Source organism: Strongylocentrotus purpuratus, unplaced genomic scaffold, assembly GCF_000002235.5.
Source record: "Strongylocentrotus purpuratus isolate Spur 01 unplaced genomic scaffold, Spur_5.0 spur5_scaffold_4, whole genome shotgun sequence".
NCBI lineage: Eukaryota > Metazoa > Echinodermata > Echinoidea > Camarodonta > Strongylocentrotidae > Strongylocentrotus > Strongylocentrotus purpuratus.
In genome coordinates, this window is record NW_022145610.1 from 16,584,023 (window position 1) to 16,607,720 (window position 23,698).

The window sequence follows — 23,698 nt, forward strand, 5'->3', positions numbered from 1 at the left end:
AGAGAGAGAGAGAGAGAGAGAGAGAGGGGGGGGGGGGGGGGAGGGGAGAGAGAAAGAAAGAGAGAGAGAGAAAGAACGAGAGAGGGAGACAGAAAGATAGAATGAAAGGAACTGGAGAAGAGGGAAGGGGGAAGAGAAAAAAGGTAGATGGGGGAGAGACTCTGGAGAGAAAGACAAAGATAGGAAGATAAAAAGAGCGAGGGACAGGGATAGGAATATATTACATAGTTCTCTCTATCTCTCTCTCTCTATATATATACATATATATATATATATAGAGAGAGAGAGAGAGAGAGAGAGAGAGAGAGAGAGAGAGAGAGAGAGAGGGGGGAGAGGGGGAAAAGAAAGATATAGAAACAGATTTAAAAAATAGAGATAAAGAGAGAGATTGGGGGGGGGGGGTGTACATCTTGAATAATTAGAGCAGATCTTGTATATGCCCGTCGCCAGATGGAGGTGCTTAACGAAATCTGGATTAACTAAATGGGCCGCATAGTCTACCTCGTTATTATACTCCTAATCCCTCTCCGGCATTTCGCGGGCATTAGTCAAATGCTATTCTATACCCGCTAATGGGATAGAAATAATAAAATATCGCGGTTCCCCCTTTTTTCCGCTCGACGTGGAATATGTTGCTTATTGCTCAGAGATCACCATTAAAAGCAAGGGGATTTAGGGAAAAATTCTACAGTTACATTCCAGTGAGAATACAATAAGAATAGCTGTGACTATCCAAGATGACTAATGATTATATGAGACATGGTATTACTTGTCAAACGTGCACCCTAGCTCGTGTTGTAATATTAGTAAAGAGGCACTTAGGAATATAGGATATAGTCACTCTGTAAAGCTTTTAAAAGCAAAATTTTCATAATCTGTTTCGCTTCATGAATTGTACATCCCCGAGCTAAATGACATGTTGTTGTTTTTTTCTCTTTCTTTCTCCTGATGACTTTCGAAAATGAATATAAGTTACAGGTGAAAATCAGATAGTCTACGTAAGGATAACTCAACATCCTTTAATATTACAACAAGACTCGGGACTTATATAACATCAGCATCACAATTACCATGGTTACAAGTTCTATCCATTGACCACACCCATCAACATGATTTCACCATCACCTCAAATTTTCATCAACACATTATCAGTCACTACCCTTTGCCTGGCACCAGTGTTCACTTAAAGTACTACAAATTACAACAATATTAACCCCCCAAAACGACAACTATATCTGACGAAACAAATACGCTTTATGGACAGAATAAAGAGAGTCAAAACATGTTTAGTGTTCAAGTAAGAACGTGCACAATTTAATATCAATTTCTTGCATTTCATCAGAATCTTCAAGTACTCTCCCACTATTCACAAATAGAAGAAAAGCACGACATGAACAATGAACTTAATCATGATAATAGTGATAATAAATCTTCGTCATATTTCGTCGCATAAACACATGGGTTACATATTACTGTACAATAATCATGTAACATACTATCATATATAATATATGAATTTGCCAGAGCCTTGTACGTACGCAAGCGATCCACCAAGCACGAATTGAAATACATCCTTACATCCTCCCATCAACATAAATATCATCAAATATTTTGGAAAGAGTGACAAAGAAAAAAAAACATTGCGAAGATGTATCAAATATATATAGACTGCAACTTTTTTGTTCAAAATATGAAGAACATAGTAAAAAAAAAAAGAAGTTCTTTTGCCCCTTAGCTATAAATGCTACAAAATGGCAACCATGCATACAAAAGGAACTCAAGTATTGTTCAAGGAAAAATGGTGGGGGAAGAAGTCGAAAAGAGTCCCAGTTTACTCCCGCCCCGGTCACAAGTAGGCTAAACAGGGGCACGGCAGTCTTGGGACTCTGTTCTTAAAGAATAAAAGAAAATAATAAAATGCTGGATTAAGATCCATATCACCCATTCTAATATCATAAACCAAAAAGAGGGAGAGAGAAAAAAAAGGAATCCGCACATTATTTCGTACAAACATTAGTACATTGTGGTAAAAACATTTTGCAGCAGTTATACTTATACTTATACCATATGCGGAATACTTCGTATAAAACAGTTTAATTCTCGTGAAACCCTCTCTTTATTGTGACGTCATAAGAACTAACGCAGGGTAGAGCGTGTCAGGAGATGATACAAAAAGATAAATAAGCGCACCTTTACATTTAAGTTGTATATTTTACCTTAAAAATGTATAATAAAAGAAGAAAGGCAATGGAATCATCGTTCTTGTTATTTCTGTAGAAACGGAATAAATTAATTTGCAATACTCCTGGTTCACAATACTTTCTGAAAGATTGAAGTGAAAATGAAAAATAATTACATCACTAAAAGATGGTGGACTTTCACGAGAGGTGATGCATCATGGTAGAGCTTTTAAGTGATTTGCGGGTGAGCAACGGAGAGAGTGTCGGAGAGAGAGAGAGAGTGTGGGAGGGAGGGAGAGGAGAGAGAGAGAGAGAGAGAGAGAGAGAGAGAGAGAGAGAGAGAGAGAGAGAAGAGAGAGAAGATTTCTCCGGCCCATTTACGCGGGCTGTATAAACAAAGGCGCCTCTCCCGAAGGTAGGCGCAAAAATTATCTCACTTTGTAGGACTACATTTCTGACATCTCCCGACGGCTTCTGCTAAGTAACAATCAGCTTTTTAACGAGGCTGCGCGGCGAAGGGGGGTAAGGCATTAAACCAAGACTTGGCGTAAATGGGTGAGGGGCTTTTTTTTGGAGGAGAGTTTTGTTCTCAGGATAATAAGTATAATCAAGTTTTGGAGAGTGGAAGAGAGAGAGAGAGAATGCAAAAAGGATGTACGACAAACGTAAGTTTGTAAATATAAGACTTGAGTCAAAATAAATAGAGGAAAAGTGGAATGCAGCACTGGTCAGAACTATGAATAGAGAGAGGAGATAAGGACACACAGATACAAGGTATGAGAAAGAGAGAGAAAGAGGAATACAGAAATAAAAATATAAATGAGAGAGAGAGAGAGAGAGAGAGAGAGAGAGAGAGAGAGAGAGAGAGAGAGAGAGATAAGGAGGAAGATTGGGGACCCAGCAGCTGACTACACACAATCTCATCAATTAACTCAAGTCCATTTTTGGATTGCATACATGCCCGTCGCTTAGAGCAGACGAACTTCGCAATCAACTTCACGCGCGCAATTTCATTAAAGTGGACAGATCGTGATGGGGGTCGCCATTTTGAATTGAACCACGTCACTCCAGCTCTCCACTCCCCCCCCCCCCCCAATCTCTCTCCCGTCATTCCTATTTCTCTCACTCAGACGTAATTACTTTCCAAGTATTTGAAGGTTAGACAGGCTAATTAGATACGATTGTACATTGCCCGAAGTGTTTCGAATAAAATGATCCGGTTCCATCTGATATTAGGCATATAGGTTGTCTGCCGGTAGAATGTATGATCAGTGAAAGCACAATTAATTAATTTCGCTCGTCCATCCGGGGTGCGTCCTCCTCTCGCACATTGTATCCTGTCATGAGTTAATGAAGAGAGCTGATAGTTATGAAGAGTGAGACACGTCCAATAATGCTCCTGTCAATGAAGAATGATCATGTTTTCCAAAGCACGTTATTATTACATGGCCGGTTATAGATATGACATGGTTGTCAGAGAGAGGACTAGTTCCATTTCATTTTCTCCTCCTTCCTTTCATTATACGCTGCGGTTTTCTCATAAAAACCGTTGAGCGACGAGAATCCTTCACAAACACGGGGTTGTAATACCAAGCTGCAGCAACACACACACGATAAAAACGACGAAATATAAAGACCGTGTCCACTTAGCAATCAATCCAGTCACGATGGCTTCAGTTCAGCTAGTATAAAAGCTCATAGCGATTTCAGTGCAGAAGAAATTAAAAATGATTTAGAAAAACAACCATTTCGACATCAAGCAATGTTCATATTTAGCATCGTTGTCACTCAGTCGTTTTGACGAAATTGACAAAGCATTAGCAATATGACAGGACGGCTACAAGACTCGTTTTTTCTTCTTCATTTCAATGCTACATTTTGTCATATTCTTTCTCAAAAGTTATCCCAGCGTTGCCTTTTTTGTTTTTAAAGATTCAAACCCTGGTTTAGAAACTCCTTGATAAAAACTGTCATGATAATTATGTTCATATAATAAGTGCAAAATAGTGCGAAAACATCGATACCACTAAATATAAAAACAATTGTCCATTGATGCTAGCGATTGTGATTTCATTTAGTTCACATAGTCACGTGGTCGTCACGACGATCCTTCGACCATAAACGATTTAATTTCCCGACGATTTTTTTTTTAAAGGAATATTTTGATTTTTCCTTTCTGCCGTTTCCTGGACGAATTCTGATTTTCGTCGGTGGGGTATACTTCGTGCGCCATCTCATAGCGTCCATAGCAACGACATGCGTGTCGAAGGTCACATGTTAAAGTCACGACTTTCATCTCCATTCCGTTCTTCGAATACATAAGTCCTTTGGCGTGAATATGTACAGTCCATTTATAGCTTGATGCCTGTCAGCGTTGCCAATCTGAAGATCGTCATCGCGTCAGGATCCTTCAAAGATAGAGAGAGAGATGAGGCTCGTTCATGAAGTCTTAATTAGCAAACCTGCAGCAAAAGAGATAACAAAAGAACATAATAAGAAAGAATTACATTTTTATTATCAAACGTCTGCTGTAATTGCAAAATTCATTTCATTCGAAAATTAATTAAAAACATGGAGCATGCTTGTGCCCTAAATTGACAGCTATAATTATCCGTGCCCAGTCACCCGTTGTCATGTAATTGCAGTTGACAACCGCAATAACCTGAAATATGATATATGTAGTGGCGTTTTGAATGCTTATTGAATCTTTCTCATTAAATAGGCATTCTGTCAATGCAGTTGACAATCTTTATTAGTATTTATTGTTAAACCCACTAGCGAGGTCCTATACAATGTTATTACTCATTTTTGGAAAGGGACGTTTTCTGTGCCGTGTGACAGCCTTAATTTGACCAACGAAATGCCTATAATAAAAGGTAGATTATGGGTAAATATTGCAAGGTAGAGGAGGATTAATGAATAGAGCAGGCAGCCATCGGGGAACAAAAATAAGAAAAGTAACGATGCTCATATGAAGTGAAGAATGAAAGTAGTGGAATTACAGGTTTATAAATGATATGTCATTGAGTGACAGGATTAGCCAGACTGACATTGAAAGTATTCATGGCAAGGAATATTAACCAACACAAAAAAAAACGATTTAGAAAAATTATGAAAAGGGAGCTTACTTCAGAGAGGATAATGATGAAAAACGATAACAAGGAAGGTTAAAGAGGATTCGATGAAAAAAAAACATATTCTACAACGTTTTTAATGATGATGTACCTCTCTGAGATATCACAAGCATTCAAGACACAGTGATATTACAGGATGGTTCAGTAAAGACAGTCAGTGACAGAAAGAGAAAAGAAAAAACCAAGTCCCAATACGAACATTAATTCCCTTTCAATCAAAATGCTCATTTTGTAGGTGCACTCAATAAAGCGGGCAATTCTCCTCGAATTAAACGAAAATTGTCCCTCCATCAAGCACTTGAAAAGAGAAATTACCCTAAATTTCCTTCGATAAACATGACACAATAGCCACAAACAAAGATGACAATGGGTCCAATTTATTCGCTATTTACTCCGTTGATTGGGAACCTTTAAGGTCATTTCGCGCTGCTAGCCGAAACAAAATTAAATTTGCTAAATTCACTTTAGTAAATGTTGACTATACAACCTTGGTTATAATGGGGATATTGTAATGGAACCCATAGGAATTCCGCTTATGCAAATGAGTTAAAAAATATAATGTATTTCGGTGCATTAATCTCCTGACGAAAAAGGACGGTGTTTTATTTAATCTCTCAATTACGTCGTTACGATGGCTGCCCAACGCTAGATAAGGTTAATACTTTAATAGTTCTCTTGCATCGAGGCAAAAACGATTCAGTAATTAAATAGATTGAACATTTTTCATCATCTGGTCGCGAAGTAAACGGTTCTCGACGTCACTTAATGGCCATACGGGCAACATGGAATGATAGATTTGAAATGGCTTCGTTTAAGGGTAGTGATATTCATGCGAGTTAAGAACTAATCTAGAGGCAATCTCATGTTTGCACGGAAATTAAAGCTCATTCACTCTAGTGTTTGAGCCCAGGCTAGATCATGAACGCGCACACGTACATAGATACGCCTGCAAATATTGGTATAGCAAACATGGGCACGGGGGCGAAAATATTAATGCGCGCCAAAATCATTCTTATATCGACTTCGTTATGGGCGATAAGACGACGTGTCTTTTCATGCCAAAGAGGGAGGGGAAAATCTCTCGCTTAACATCCGAATTGTGTCTTTAGTTAACGCGAGGCGACGACGACACCCTTTTGTGTGCTCCTATAAATGCGGCATTTAAGGGACGGGAAATTAATAAGCAAAATCAATCAAGCAATGCGCAGGAAACTTGGGGTTTTCTTTCACGGTTCGCCAGGGTTCTTTCATATTCTCCCTTTCAGGTTTCTGAATCATTGTGCATCCATTTGAATTGTAACCGCTCTAGTATCCACTAATGCAAACGGTACCCATTTCTTCCCGTCGTTATCGTGTAATTAATACTAATAATAGCAATCGAAAAGCAATTATGAACACTTGGTTGAAGCGCGGACAATGGATTGAATATCGGCAAGCCCTTGCACGCGCCCCTAAAACTAATTACGACCGCTTTTCGATATAAAGTCTCTTGGCTCGCAGGCGTGACGCGCGCGCGCGCTTTCCTTCTTTCGCGCTGTGGAAGCCATGAGGGTGAATAAAAAGCAGAGCGACTTGGAAGGCTCTCGCAAACTGAAATGAAAACAGCTCCTAGACGAAAACTTCATTTGAAGGCCCTGGAAGTTATCGAATGAGATGCTATAAGACGAAAAGAGGTAACTGAGACCGTTCAATAACGTCTTCCTCACTCGAGATGCAAGGCATAATAGCTCGAAAACTGTGTCACAGCACTTGACTAGCCTCGATTCAGGCAAGAGCAATGTCGGAGGAAATTGAGTCGTTTTTTGGCTTTCTCTCTAAACCTGCCCCATCTTGCATCAGCTGCGGTGATGCGTGAATTACTTCTTGCTACTTTGGCGGCCTTGCGGACCAAGTCTGTCAAAATAGGCCAATCGATTCGAACCCATCACGACGCATAATTGATAAGCAGATAATTACATTATCATTACTCAAATTCCCCACAGCAAACGATGCCCTTATTAAACAAACCGCTCGCTTCCCTCTTCTCTTATTTTCCCTTCTCCGGTGGAGCTTCTTGTTATTAAATGATCAACGACACTGAGGTTTTGGGGTATATACCCTTGGCCTTTCTGACAACTCTGTTTGTTCAGCGGGGTGGTGCTGGTCTAATCCTGCGCCGAGAGTCGACCGGTCTTTTCTCCGTCTCACGCGTGGCCCATTGCTTCCAGCTCTCTGGCTCACAACACAGGCAATGACTATTAATACACCTCATATAAACGTGTATCTCACCTCCCTGCTTGCTTCAAGCAAGAACCCAATTTCAATATTTTACGACGTCTTTACCCTCTACTTTACAATGAAAAGAAACCTGATAAGTTTTTTCCCTTCTAATTTCGTTCCAAAATGACAAAAGGAGCAGGGGCGGAACTGATTGAAAAGTAACCAATTTAGCATTGCGTGAAACATTGCGTGTGTCATTAAGATAATATTTCTCCCCTCTTAATCTCAAACTCATCCTTCTTCATATCTCTCCACTTAAACAGTTATTTCGGAAGAGAGAAAGAAAGGAGGAGGAGGAGGAGGAGGGGGAGAGAGAGAGAGAGAGAGAGAGAGAAAGAGAGAGAGAGAGATTGGAGAAAGAAAGAGAGATTGGGAGAGAGGGAGAGGTGCACGGGGCTCGTATGCCCATTTTTTTAACCAACGGTTTGACGGGCTGAGGGTGCTTCGTACATATTACACTTTAATCACCCCAACATTTGGTATCTACATCCTCCTCAATTCTTCTGATTCCTCCCATCTTCTTTCCCGTCAACTTCCGTTTCTTCATCATCAGATCATGAACCCCTCCTTAAGTAACTCGAGTAAGATATTTTAAGTTATAGCTCTGCGTAAATGGTTAGAGGGAGTACCTCGGCATTCGTGCCCCTCTGTACATTTCATAGCTTATGTGGAAAATGGAAGAGAGGAGGGAGGGGGGGGGGGGCTTCCTATAAGGTACAATGAAGCAAGGTCACGGTCGGGGTTGAGTCCTTAGGGAGGAAACGCAAAGGAAGGGGATATTCTATCGGTGGCGAACCTAATCACTTAGCAGCCACTAATTGCCACAATTGGAACCGCTGAGATATCGAGTGAATAAATACAGCCTTATAGTATTGGAAGAGGAAATAGACGGAGAAAAAGCCAGAGAAAAGTGTAAGACGGGAGGAATAGGAGGAGTAGGAGGAGGAGATGGAGAAGGGTGGGAAGGAGAATGATGAGGAAGGGCAGAATATGGGGAGGTAGAGGAGGATATAGAGAAGGAGGGAGATAAAGAAGAGGAGGAGGAGAAGGAGGGGAAGTAGGAGGTAGACGAGGAGGAGAGGTAAGAAGAGGAGATGGAGCCATTGGAGGCAGAGACAATCACTTCAGAATGGTTTCCCGAGGAAAAGTCATTAGAAACAAGACCCTTGACAAAGCTTTTCAGCTAATGAAACCACAACAACACCGCTCATTAAAACGGAAACAATAATTGCTTATTAAATGTAACCTTTCATACTCAACTGAACAATAAGACTTAAAGTGAAAATCAATTAATTTCAATTATCTCAGAGGCAAACTAATCAATCTATCGAACAGTGAATAATTAAATGTAAATAAGACAAGTGAAAGCCACCCAGCATGCATCTATGGTGATTTAACACGTTTCCTAATTACAAATTTTCAAATGCGGTTACGGGGTGGAATTTTCATTATTATTATTATCATTTTTTTTTTGGGGGGGGGGGGGGCACAAGATATCTCTGCGGATGCGGTGAAGTTGACGGACTAAAAACGAAAGTCGACTAAAAAGAAACTCGCCCGATTGACCTGGATCCTAATCTAGACCAATATTAGGCCCCGATCTGCGGTGGTGGTGAGGAAGTTGCGGTGAGAGCCAAGGTGGGGGCAGGAGTGACGAAAATAATATTTCTCGATTTGAGCTTGACCTCTCCCGTGCGTATAAATGCAAGTAATACGTTTTTTTCTTCTTCACAATTGAGGTGTTGAATTCACAGGCTGAGGGATTGGATGTGCAGAACCGATTTTATTCAACACTGACGTATAGAGTTTTCTTGGTCTTTTTGCAGCAGCGAAAGGGACTTCTTCAATGCTATTCTCGCGATTCCAAACTGCTCCATTGAGCTGTAATTGAAATACTTTGATTGAAATAAGTTTCGTCACCCTAAAACAGTGCACAGTCATCTTGCAAAAAAGTAAAAACGCATTTCCTCACGCTATTTTCAGCAAGTACGGAATCTGAAGTGTAGGCACCACTCATTTCAGTGTGACACCACCCACCCCTCCCCCTTTTTTTGTTACCGCAAGGGGTAAACCCCCTTCTGTTCAGTTCTTTCAGTTTTCTCTTACTTGTCCCCGTTAGAGGGCGTCCACGGAGGTGATTTACTATGGCGTAATCACCAAACTCAAATGTTGACATTCGAACATGTCGCATGTTACAAGTCTCGAAGAAAAGTGATCAACGTAATGACTGAAGTCAAAGCTTGAAGAGGAGAAGGAGGGGAGGGGGGGGGGGGGGTGTAGTACTGTAGTGGAGCTTTGTTAGCATCACTGCTGAGGTCATACTGAATACGGTACGATATCAAAACGAGACTGATTCTTCAACGCAGCTTCTCTCTCCCGCCTCATTATCATTCCAATGTTTCCAATTATCGAACTTAAATTATTGCGTACTGATCAATCACAAATGTCACATTTCCTTTTTCTGTATTTCTTCCTTTTCCCTTTTTGAACTGATCAGCTTCCTGTTTGTTCTCATCTTGCCCTCATCAACCCCCCCCACCCCCTCGTCTCTCTTTTAATTTGTCAGGATCTGGTGCTGTCGTAGATTAATGGGCGCTTTCGGCACCACTCGGTATCCCTCCACATTCGAGCTAATTTGAAGGTGTCGGGGGGAAATAAATACAACACAAGTCAGAATTGAACATTATGGATGAATCGGGCTGCGAAACGCATTTCTTTCGGGTCGGGTAAGGAAAAGAAAGATGCGGCATTTAGAATGTATATCCATAGCTCCCGGCCTAATGAGTGACTTGGGAGGCTGGTGTATCGGGCGAAAAATGAGAGAAGAAGAAAGAAAAAAGGACGAATTTAGCCCTAAAAGATTTAGCAATCGAATTGAACTGTTTTCCTCCTGAAATTTGACAGCGCCTGTTTCCCTTATCCAATTAAAGCAAGCGAAATTTGTTATTTCCCCGTTGCTGTTTCCGATGATACGAAAGGGCAAGACTTTTCTAGAACGTAGTTATCCTCTCTTTCCTTGTCGCTCTCTATTTCGTTTCTCATTCATACATGATTGATAAATGGAACGCAAAATTGCAAACACGGGTTTGAATACTATGGGACCGAAATGAGAGACTCTGCTCATCTACAATTCAATTTAATTGATGAAATAGTGGAAATCACTGAAATAAATAGGAATGTTATCCCCCATGCGTTATCGATATAACATGACTTGACTACAGAGATTGTGATGCCTCTAGGTCGAATTAAAAAGAAGCGAAAGTTCGCGATTATTTTGGGTTGGATTTCTTGCAGCAAGAGCCTACACCAACCAAATATCCTGAAACACGTTTTGTCTTCATAATTCTAGAAGGCAAAACAGTGAATGCTATTACTTTCATTAGTTGCATACATATACATGCAAGCAAAACGTGATGTAACGGTAATGTAAAGCATTTACAAAACTTTCTTTGTCGTTAAGGGCCCCTGTTTCAAAACGTGAATTTATCATCTAATTGTTCTCATGAACACAAATGCGAAGTTCATCAGGTGAAGGATAACTATCAATTATTGGAGAACCAATCCTGCTTACGAAACAAGCTGCCCGGCTACATATATCGTCTTGTATAAGGAAGCACGAATGATTTAGAACCCATCTCACTACATTTTTTGCAGGGGGGGGGGGGGGGTGACCTGTCTTTCGATTGTGAGCTGTCTTGTCTAATGCATACATGTCTGTCTTCGTCTCCACCTCGCAATGCATCTTCATACCTATCTCACACATACCGTCTAATGATCCTCGCCATCTCAAAAATCAGCGGTTGTCTCTTCAACCTTGGTTTTCTTTCAGACTTTCCCGTATTAAAAAGTCATGCAGTTCTACAAGGATTTTAGCCGTGGCTTAATTTGAAACCAGATATCGTGGGCGGATCTTAAGCGTGATGATCACAGCTGTAAGGAACGATTTTAGAAATAGAATTCGGGTCAAGTTTTCGAGATCTGGGGCAAAAATTGAAGGAGATGACGGTGAGGTAATCCAATCTGGGTGCTTGGATAAGGCTACTAGTGCGCCGAACCATCATTCAGTAATTGCACTCGTAGTGCCGTCGCGCCCTACATATCACAGCTTGTTTGGACATGGCTATCGCAGAGGTCATTTCAGGTCAAGTCTACCATCGCTCTAATTGGTTTGACTCGTGTCTAACGCCATAGGTTCATCTCACATGCTATAGCTGCAAGCAAAAACTCAGATTCTATGTCTATTCTTCGATCCTAGTTTTATACCTTTACTCGGACCATCTCCCCAATCCTTTTCCCCTTGGATGTTCCCTTTCTTCATCTCAATAACTCTCAGTAGTTCTCTTACTTGTGTTAACCTTTTTATTATCAACCTCATTCCTTCTCTCTTTACTTAAAAGCGTGAACAAAAATCGTATAAATATATGCGAGGGAATCGAAGAGACTGCCATCTCCTAACAACGACGGTGTGACAGCAATTTGGAGACAAGCCTGTTCCAGTTAATTATTTTCTTCATTTCAGTAATTTTACAAGCTTTTGTGCGTCGCTTCACAATATTCCAGTTTAGATTTACTTCTAAGTTCTAAGTATAATTTATAAGACTAAAAGAATAAATTAACTTCGTTCAACAAAATACATTCAAAGGAATTTTTCTTTTCCAACAAAACAATGAAGCGCTGTAGTCTATGATCAACCGTGACCCTCGGACCCAAACAATGCACCTATATAAAACTCGCCCTTACGTAATCTCGCCCCTTCCTTCTTCATGTCGGTACACAACATCGGTCACAATGATGACGAAGTCAAACGAACATTCTAAATTCCTGAATTAATTTCTTAAAGCGTTCTTCCACAGGACAATCTCACTTCAGGAACTCAAAATTCTTAAACCAACTATATCATTATTGCTAAAATTATGAATAATCCTGGATATACAGCATTTATGATACATGTATCCTGTATATTTTGAATCTATTCATAGAAATAGCATCATTACAGCTATTGCATCTCTCATCTTTGTTGTCCCAATTATTTAGAACACCCCATTACTGAAATCAAGCGCAAATACATGTGTACTACAAGAAAAAGAGAAAGTATTTTTGACAATTCTAGCTGAAGCGCCACACGCGTCCTGATCTTGCCATGCAAATGCAATTATCCGAGAGGGGATTCTTGTCTTGTCCGTCGCAGCACAAGTGTGCAATTCAGTATTGAATATATATTGGACGACAAATTTTGTTTGGGCAAACGATATTCATGCCGTGGGGGAAAAGGTATCTTAACTCCAAAGATTGCAGGCCTTACCGTCTTTCATGTGCTATCCTACTCCCTTTCTTCCTTTTTTTTTGTCTTGAGACTGAGATGTTCAGAGAGGCAATAATCAAACTCGATTTTTTTTTTCTTCTTCTTCTCCCTCCAGTCGATGCTTGATAGGCAATTATCGGCAAGGAGGGAAGGTAAGGCATTATACATCTCTCTCTTCATCATTTCCTTGTCGGACAGCCTAACAATTACTTGGGGGCTTCTCACCACTCAAGCCATGTTCATGAGGAGAGGGGAAGAGGGTACGCAGCGAGTGCGTTGTTACTCTCAAAGCAGTAAACCTTTCAATCAAACCTTATATTTCCATTTTGAATTGGGCGAACGTAATATTAAGTGCGCTGCGATATAGAGAGCGGAGAAACAAGGCAATGTTTCGAGAGCGGGGGGAAACCGAGCGCTATCTGACATAATAATACTGACATGTCAGACATATTTGGGACATCTGTATTACTGTAATCATTCTAAAATCGAAACCCACCCATATAAATTGGGAACTACATACCCCCCCCCCCGTCACGCAGTCCACAATCCGATATGAGGCAATCCAGTTTCAGAACGAGATGGTTCAATACGTTGTTAGCCAAAACTATTTCTTTTCGCAGTTTAAGTTCTACAAAGTTTTTTTTATCACAGAATAAATTTCAAACTCACAAATTCTGTCGTGCGAGTTCAGATGTATTTGATAGTGGTGGTTATTTTACCTGACAGCTAAGAAAGCAATAAATGCTTGTTAGTAAGCAACCAAAAAATCGATGACATCGTGGTATACACAAGTGTTTTTCTCTGGCTGCTTTGCTTTTCTTTTTAATTGTTTGAAAAGTTATTCATCTCATCAAAATATTACTGATAAAACACGAATGAACATAATATCGGCCCCCACGTCCATCCTTAACTGTAATATAGCGGATCTACAAACTTAATTTGGTCTTTTATTTATATAAGAAGAAGTGACCGTCTATACTTCCATCTATGAAAGCCCTCGAGCCAAAAATGCAGATATTAACGTTTCTTAAAACCATATTCTTTCTTTCATTCAACGATTCAAGCGCTGAAGTTTTTCTCAAAGAGCCCATTGAAACGGCGAACAGATTTTAAAAATGAAGACCCATATCCCTGTAACAAGTTGACACAGCTCTCCAGAATCTCGAAACAAAACTGGCTGACTAATACACACGTCACCATGACAACCAAAGATGATGAGATTATACAGGTTGGTGTTCAATATGATGACCATGTCTGTGTTCCTTCAAAAACTGGGAGAGCATCTTGGGTTGTCTAAGCCTTTTTGCTGTTATGGTAGTCGGCAAAAATAAGTATGTCTGGAGGGTAAATTGTATTTTAAGGCACACAAGTACAGCCCTCTCATCGAGCTTTTAGGGATAACGGAAAATGGCTACCTGCTCTATGTTTAATTTGACATCTGATGATCCGTTAGAGAGCGTGTATGATGGAGACTGCGTATCATATTTCGAGAAGGAGATTGGAAGGCAGTGCATGTTAGAGTAGAAGGTCTCCATCTCTCTCGCTCCTCCCTTCCGTCTTCAGGACAAGACGGTGAAGGGGTTTTAACTCGGGCATAAACCTTCTGGTATTACAAGCCCATTTCCATCTGTATTCGGGGGAGAAGTACCCGTCTTCAGAAAACGCGGGAGGGATATAGCTCGCTCGGAGTGTATATACGGCTGATGGAGGATTTGCGCGGGAGATTGGCAGCGGGGTTGTAATGGTTATGCCTCGGGGAGACTCGGCTGACAGCTACAAGCCTTATGAACTCAAACCGCCACGGGGAATACCTCTTCCTCATTTTGTTTCCTCAGTGAAAGTGGTTCGATGTTTTTGGGGGGATTGTGTTGGCAATTATGATGAGCGGGAAATGAAGCGATTAAGAAAGTCATCAGTCGTGTCTTTATTATAGTAATACACATCATGACTTCACTTTATATTCAGCCATGAAAATATAATTAGCATAAATGTCTATCAACCCCCATCTTCTCCTAACTATCGTTAAGCAGTTAAGTGCACTGGTCTGAAGCTCAGGAGTAAGTCGTCTATGTGCGATATTTCCTTTATGAAGAGTCGTTCGGGTTGAGAAAGTCCATAGGAATGGATGAACGCTTACCTACTCAATTTAAAGGTTGGTGGAAGGAGTTATGATCATCCCACCCAATGACAGTTTTCTGTATCAGCGCTATTTCCTATGCAAATTATACAAAGATTCCCAACGAAAAACAGTCCTGTCATTGAAGTTACAAATCGCATAGGTGAGCGTTGCATTCGTAATTCAGTAGACATTCATTGGAGACAGGTCAAGTTTTTAAAAACCCAAACAATCCTATCCCTACCCCGAGTTTAGGACATTATACATTCATAACGACTGAGCTGAACACGTATCTAGATTGACTCGAACCTTCATATGTGTTTATGCCACAATTACCCACAGGAAATGTCTCAGCAGCAGTAGGAAATAACAGTAATAGAATATGGTTATGCCATAATAATTACTTACCGGAATACACTATACATTATATTATGATAATTATTATGCCTTTGCAGTAGAAAATAACAGCAATAAAATTTATTGATCACATTATAAAATGTATCCATATTCATTATGCCACTTCTCTGGTTTCAAACAACTCACTCACATTGGTACTAAGATGTATGCCACTTTGATCGTCAACCGCACCTTTTTCTAATCGGTTTCTCATAAATTTTGTTCTCCTCTGTTCACAACCGTCAACCTCAATTTGGTAGCTCTCAAAAGTAGAGAGAAACAAGAAATTGTAGGAAAATTGTATAAATCACTCATGAGGAGGGCACAATACAGATTTGGATACATTTTAAAACGTGATATCAGGGACCCGTTTCACAAAGCCTTTTTTGAATGACAAATGACAAATATCAGTGACAAATCTGCCGTTAACCAATCAGAAGCAAGGATTTCACTAGCTTATAACAACAACTGTCATTTGTCACTGATGACAAGTTTTGTGAAATGGGTCCCTGGGCGTCATCGACGTGCAATGCTTACTCTGTTACCCGGTCTCAGGCCCGGGGCGTGTCCGGGGGTCATGCCATGATGCGCCGCCGACTTGTAGAGTTTGCTGTGGTCGTTCTCGCAGACGATGCTGCCGTTGACTACCGTGTAACGATCACCCGGGACGAGCTGTATGTGACACGAGCTACAGGCAAAGCACTTGAGGTGGTAGACACGATTCTGGGTCCTCATGACCAGCTCGTTGGCCGGGATCTGCTGACCACAGGCCGTACATGCTCCACTTGTACCGAATATTCTGCAGGAGACACAGAAGAAAGGGAAGATGATTATTTAATTAACATTTATATAAATTGCAAAAGATGGTTGTGTCAAATATGTACAATAAGCAGAGGAAAGGGAACTGGAGTTGTTATCTATAACAAATTAGAAGAAAAAACAACAACATGTCGGCTGCCATATAATACGACGGACCGTTACTGTCACAGCAGAACGGCAGAGAACAAAATAATGTTCTAACAAAGGCGTATTAAGGGTAGGGAACACAATACATTAATGTTAAAAAGCAATTAATTACTTTTCAATACAAATGACGATACAAAAAATAATAGTAGATATAAGCTGTCAGACCGATGTCAAACCTGAAGAAAAAAATATAATTAAAGAGTATAAGCTTCTTGCTTTCTTGTGAAATAATAACAACATCATAGAATCGAAAATCATAGCCAAATCAACAATGTACTTGTTGGCATCAATGTCAAGCGAACAGAAAGTTCAACGCTCTCTTTTTGCACATCGTATCCGTTAATAATTAAATACAATTTTAGTATCGTCTTAGACAAAGAGATCAAAAGTACGATATTGTTTCTAAATGGTTTATCATTTTAGAGTTGAGCGGTGCCTTACAGACGAAAAGGGCAATGTTACTTTTACAAACAAGTAGGGGAAATAACAGAAAGCAGAGAGAAATACAAAGGGAAACCAGGGAGAGGGGTGAAATAAAAGGAGAGAGAGAGAGAGAGTATGGATAGAGAATGGTAGAGAGAAAAGTGAATGAGAAGGTGTTTATTTTAGCTGAAAAGTATCGAACATAAAAGCTGAAAAGGGAAGGTGCGAACGGCATCGACTACTCATCACTATTACGCCGCGACCTCCCCGTCTATTCTACCGCTAACAACCTGGTCCAAACACCATGCCATATTTCACTCCGATGAAAGCGATCGAAACTTCCCACCAATCCAAGCAAGAATGATGGCAACAAGATGGAACATTAAAACGTGTCCCTTTCATCACGGTTGTATCCATTCAATGAAAGAGTTATCCATAAACACCAAACAAACAGAAACACTGGCACCCCCTGTTTTGGTGGATGTTCACAGATAGATATCTCGACATCGAAATCTGCTTTTTCCTTCGCACGGAAACCAACCAAGGCAAAGAAAGGGACCTGAACACAAACGGATTGACTTGATAAAATGTGTTTTAAGCTATAAACAGGAAGCCTTTGACACTTGGGCATTTACGCTACATAAAAGCCTTGCTTTAGTACTGTTTTTGTTGATGGGTGATACATTCAAGTGAGATATCACAGAACGACACATTTTGCATGATACGAGAGACTTCAGCTCGGCACGTCCCCCCAAAAGGGCGGATGAACCGAAAAAGGTTGAGACCAATTTTTTGAGATAGTCAAATCAAACGCTACCATGAAAAGACAGAATAAACGCGAGCACCATAATGCTGTTGTGACGATGCGTCGACAACAGCATAGCAATCGGTAAACAGCAGCTGGCAGTATTTTTTGTCGAAATTCATTGCAAATCTTTATCGAAATAATAATTGTCGTACAGACTGATTTCCAGAAGGGAAAGGAAGTTGTTGATATGTCTGAAGACGTCGAGTTTGACTTAAAACGTATGAGGCTTTTGTTTTCAAGCGTGAAAGGGTGATGTTGTAGTCCACAATGTAAGGGGTTCGAATCCCTGTCGCAGGCTCGCAGCACAAGTGTAGTTTTTTTTTTTTTTTAGAGAGAGAGAGATGTGAGTTGGTCTAGCGGTCAGCTCTCTGTCTTCGCCTACAAACTAATTCTGTTCGGACCCGGGTTCGAAACCGAGTCGGATGGTGACGTTAAAGGTCGGTCCCTAGACGTCAATAATAATAATTATCTGATTGGTATACACGTCTGTAAATACCCAATTACACACACTTCTCAGGCAGATCTGATTGACTTTTCTTCGTCCTAGATGAACTATTGCTATCCTCTATTATGAGGTATATGAGCACTTATCCATTACTCACTCTCCACCATTCAGCTTTCTATAAGTTATCTCGGTCAAATCTGCATCAGCTCTCACACTTTTTAGATCTGTTCAATTTCACCCCTCTCCCTTTTATGTTTTCCTACAATTTTTTTTCGCTCAAGAAGAGGGAGAGAAAAAGGGAGAGAGAGAGAGAGAGAGAGAAAGAGAGAGAGAGAAAGAGAGAGGGGAAAAAGAAGTGAGGGGAGAGGTGGAGCGGAGAGGGAGCGATAGAGAAAGAAGGGTGACGAGTTGAAAAGGGTGAGGTTTTTTTGAAGAGGAATCTTCCCATCAGATGATCAGTTCGGAGTCCGTGAGCGCACTTTGTCACTTATCTGATCGATATGTCGCCCAGCTATCATCCAAAAAACGCATGGCAATCTAAATCCAAATCGGTTCCCAATCGATTAAATGGCATCTCTCTTTAGATAATAGCCCCTCTTCTCGAAATAAAAGGAGAAAAATTCGATGATGTGGCATCTAGACTTCATATACCTCAACGCCGACCTTCCCCTGTGCGATGCGCGATATTATATTCGGCCGTTTATTTCCATATCGAGGGAACAAGATAGAAGAATAAAAACACGTTTTTATTCTTGTGATTAATTATAATTATGCGCAATAAGCCTTGGGTATTGGATTTTGATTGAGGTGATAACGGGGCACACAAAATATCTCTCAAAATAATTATAGTGTTTTTGAATTATTCATGCTTTGTGTACAGGCACTATTTCTATCACTGCAGAGTTGCGGGAGCCCCAGATCAGCGGATGGGAATTACAGCTTAAGGTTCTCAACACGGTGCATATGATAGACTTAACGTGCTTAATGCACAGGATAAACTGTTTACAAACGGACCTGTAGTCATTTACGAACGGTAAGCAATAAGGTGATTACTGACTGCTATAGTCTAGAAAAGGGAGTAAGAGAGGAATGGAGGAAAAATGAGGTAGATAGAGAAAGAGACAGAGAGACACAGAAAGAGATGGTGACAGAGTCAAAGATATTATATAAAACATTCATGACGAAGAGAGAGAGGAAATTAGGGTAGGAGACAAACAAAAGTAGAAGGCAAGAAAAGGGAGAGAAACAGAGAGAGAGAGAGAGAGAGAGAGAGAATGGGGGACAGCAAGAAAGAGAGAGAGAGAGAGAGTGGGAGAGAGGGAGAGAGAGAGAGTGAAATAGGGGAGAATGGGAGAATATAGAGAGGAGAGGTAGAAGAGAGATATTTAATTTGTCAGAAAGCTTCTAAACCTTCAATGGGAAAATCTCGGTAATAAAATCAGCTTCCATTCCATATTGAATTTATTCATGACAGTCATCATAATGCGATAACCACTGCCGTGATAATGGGATATCACTTTCTTCGGAGACGTGCTCGTGACACGAGAGAGTATTTGAAAGCATCTCTAAGAAGCGCAGCTCAAGTTCAAGAAAATAGCACGATTTGACATTAACATCATCCAAGATAAATCACTTAGGTATTCTTCAGGACCTGGTGGACACCCCCAAACAACCATCGTCATCTCGTTTCCATTTTGATTCCGCTGTTTGCGCCATTTTGCATTAGCGACATCGCCACAACGACATCGCCAGCCCCTAAGCCATTAGTGTAAATTACGATGATTAAAACGCTAAATTTTTGAAACCTTTATTTGCCGTAATGGTTTCTTTTTTGAAAAGCGGCGCGCGCCAATTTCAACCCATTCCGCCTTCACTATGATGCTAATAATACACGTGCTTTTGAAGCAGCTGCGTTGTCATGGTAATTTTGAAAGTAGAATTAAAAGGCAATTCTCGCTTCTCATCCATTTCGTTTCAAGTTGGCGATGGATCATGGAGAACTAAAAACGGATTACGATAAATGAGGTCTCTCGTACTTCCCTGACGAGCAGATGAGAGAAAAACAAAACTTATCTCTACTCAGAAAACCGTTTTAATACTGGTTCGTCACGGAGTTACACTGAAATGAAAAGGCATTACGTCATGTAAGGAGAGGAGTGAACCTTTCGACTTGAATCAACAGGAAATTTCTTAACTTTCTTTTCTCCCCTCATTACTTTTGTCTGTTCTCAAATCTGAATAAAAGAGAAAAATTACGGGCGAAAAGAGGAAAAAACACACGAGTGCTCGCTGCCCACTTTTGACACCGACAGAGGTAGACTGTCCGCAACAATAGAAGATTGACAGGAGACAAAAATAGAGATATTTTCACCGAGGGCTTGTTCAGTTACGAGCTCCCCTGCCCAACATGGTGGTGATAAAGCGGTTCTCTAATGATGGTACCCGCGCGTCTGACAACGACGCGACACCTTCAAATTGAAATGTATGGTGGCCCTAAGGGGACAAAATCGATCGCAGAGCGTGCACACCAGCCCCAGACATAGGTCGTGGCGTACTACGAGCAACAGATGAAGAGGAAGTGCGCCGCGATAATTTTGTCGCTAACTTCAGCTGCCTCCCCTCAATCACCTATACAGCTCGCTCTCTGTAATTTTGAATACTTAAGAAGAGAGAAAGGAGTACATTCGAGAGAAGAAAAAAAGGCAAAAAACAGCTAGCATTCGCATTCAGTAACGAAAAAAGAAATCAGCGTATTGCCCAAGGGTATGGCGAGTTAAATCGCATCGCTTGACTTTCAAATCGTGTTTTTTTCTCTTTATTGTATAAATGTTGATACCGTTCACAGGAAAAACCTGGCGCCACATTTCTCTCAAGAAAAAAAATGAGACCGCAATGTTTTCCCGTTTAGGTCTACAACAGGCTACATAAACTGAACGATTTGGAAGACTATCCATTATATCTTAATTGACATTATGATCTTTTTCTATGATCATATCCCATCATAATTACGACGTTCTTTCTTGATCACCAATCACTAGCAACCAGCTGGTAGTTCAGAGGCCCCGTGTCTTCCCTTTTTAATAATTTAACCTTTTCGTTATTTTACGTTGATCAACAAAATCGACATTAATGACGTACTTTCTATTCGCTAATCCCAACCCCAATTACTTCCCTTAACCCTCCGACATGAAGTCCACAACTCCCGACAGTTACGATTATTACCCTACTTTAACTTGCACGCACTTTACCGAATCAAAACTAGCCCTAACTTGTCTAAATTTAGGACTGATAAAGTGTCTGATTGATATCTCTTTTTGGTGCAACCACAAGCGGAGAATACTTGATTATCTCACATCCAGCTCGTCCACAAGATCACTCTCTTAGAGAAAGGTTTATTTTGGAACTCGACCGAATAATAATTTCTTGTTTTGTTCGATGGGGCTATAAATCCAAGAGGGGGTTTTGGATAATGACTGAAGTCCTGAGTAGTTGAAATATCGGAAGTCGGTTGTCAGAACCATTTACTTGTAGACGATCATGAGTCTTTCAATTTTACTCTAGTCTTACTCCCCCTTCTCTCCCTTTGTCGTATTTGTTTAAATACTAAATGCTATCATGAGGCTTTATTTGAAAGATGATATACTTTCAGGCGCCACATACACCATCTATCTTTGATGAAAATAACAATGCAAAGTGATATCTTTTCCAAGCTTATCATGCTTATCGGCTAGAGTTCATTTTTAATTGAAATTAAGAAGCGTTTGCGTCCTTCATGTTTAGCCTACATATCTGTATAATTTTATGAGTACAATGTGGATAACTATAGTCAAGTAATTCGGATAATGTCAGTCTTCACGTCGTGAACGTCATATGTAATTCCTCAATGGTTGTTCATTCATGACATCATAAAGAATTTCAAGAGAATTCAAACAAGAATAAAAGAAGAAGAAAATACGGTAACATGCACTGTTACGGTAGGTTTATAGAAGAAAACAACTCGAAGAACCTGAAGTAAAAAGAAGGGTGCTCAAATAACAGCATGTGAGACAGAATGACAAGACAGTTTGGTTTGCCACAGAGAGAGAAAAAGCCATGACAGCGTCAGGTTTGTATTGCAGAGACAAGACACATTTTGATCTGTTCTTCTTCTCACCCTCCTTTTTTATCGGGCTAATCTGAGTGAAGTTTGGACAAATCGAGTTCAAGAGAAGTCAAGTTGCGGTGATTTACTGGAAACCTGACCAACGTTGATGGTCCATTTCGATCATCCGACTTCTACGACTGATGCTTGCCACCGAGTTTGACGGTAATCGGGTGGATTCACCGCAGGATGACAGAAAAGACACGTTTGCTATCTTCACTTGCCCATCCTCCCAGCTCCCGCTCGTGAAATGTCGCCATAGACTGGGGTAGGAAAACAAATTGCGTGCATGAAACTTAGATTTCGCGAAGTTCATGCCATGAGATGAGAATTTAAATGAAATATGGAATATTTGCAATTTGGCGAAAGTTTCTTAAGCGAGAACGGCCGTCAGACATGATTCTCGAAATTGTCTCGAAGCTTTTTTGGTTTGCGTGAAAGGTATGTGCAAATGTGCAATATCGGTATAAATATTAATCAAATAAGTACAACAGGTACATACACAGAGCAACAACACAACCTATGGCTACAGGAGAGTTGACGCAATGCGACGCAATGCGCCATAGACGACGAGAAGACCAATGCGACGCAATGCGACACAGTGCGTCATAGCTTGTGCTCTCATCATGTGCCCATATCTCCCATTGCTTGCTATAGTATCCAAAAAGGGTTGCGCACCATCACCACGATCACACTAGGTGGAATTTCACAAAGTGCCTAAATAGAAACATGATAACCCCATCTTTACTTCCCTTTTCCTTCCAATATCTTATCTATCTCTTATCTAAAGTAAAGAAAGTATCAACTACCTAAGGTTAAGTACGTAGATGGCACAAGATGTAGGCCGATCCACCGATTACAGAAGATAGTTGGCTTACTTTAAAATAACACTTTTCGTTTTCTTTCCTTTAGATACAACCGAAGATGACGAACGGAAAGCAGCGCTAAGCAACCTGGCTAAATACAATGTTAAAACTAGGAAAAGATTGAAACAGAAAGAACTTGGATCCTTTGGCAAAGCACAACCAACTTCTAAAGAAGAACAAGATAATTACACAAGATAAAGGTAGAAGTAACGGACAAGGCAAGATCATTATTAACAAATGTGCCCTGGGGAAACAGTTTCTCCAGACCTGTTCTTTCTCTTTTCTTCTATAACTTTCCTCACTGTTTTTTTCTTTCTGTCTTTTCTTATGTGGGACACCATCCTGACTGTCAGAGTGTGCATTGTGGAATAAATAAAACAGTTATCTTTCCAAGACCCACATCACACATGTGCAGGTGCACTTTCGCTGACACCTCGACCAAAGGGTGAATCAACGTCACTCGAGAAGCAAGGCTATGAATGTAAATGGAAATCCATGCTAGCAGAAAGAAAAGCAAAAAAGGATAAATGGGGGGAGGGGAGATGAATTAAGATGATGACGGAACAAGTTAGAGTAGCAACATTTGCCAACGCTGTCACGGTCTGTTGCCTTAAGGCTATGAAAGCACGGCGGGTGATACATACATGGCTGCCGTAATGATC

At 40.5% G+C, this 23,698-nt stretch overlaps 1 protein-coding gene across 1 annotated transcript; it reads right to left on the reverse strand.

Moving 5' to 3' along the window:
* Positions 1 to 1,285: 1,285 nt before the first annotated feature.
* LOC115929058 (LIM domain transcription factor LMO4.1-like) lies at positions 1,286 to 16,200 on the reverse strand (the record flags this gene model as incomplete). The annotated part of the gene is made up of 2 exons (XM_030997181.1): positions 1,286 to 4,642; positions 15,925 to 16,200. Coding segments are annotated over 2 exons (285 nt in total), but the record flags the coding sequence as incomplete, so codon positions are not given.
* Between the last annotated feature and the right edge of the window lie 7,498 nt (positions 16,201 to 23,698).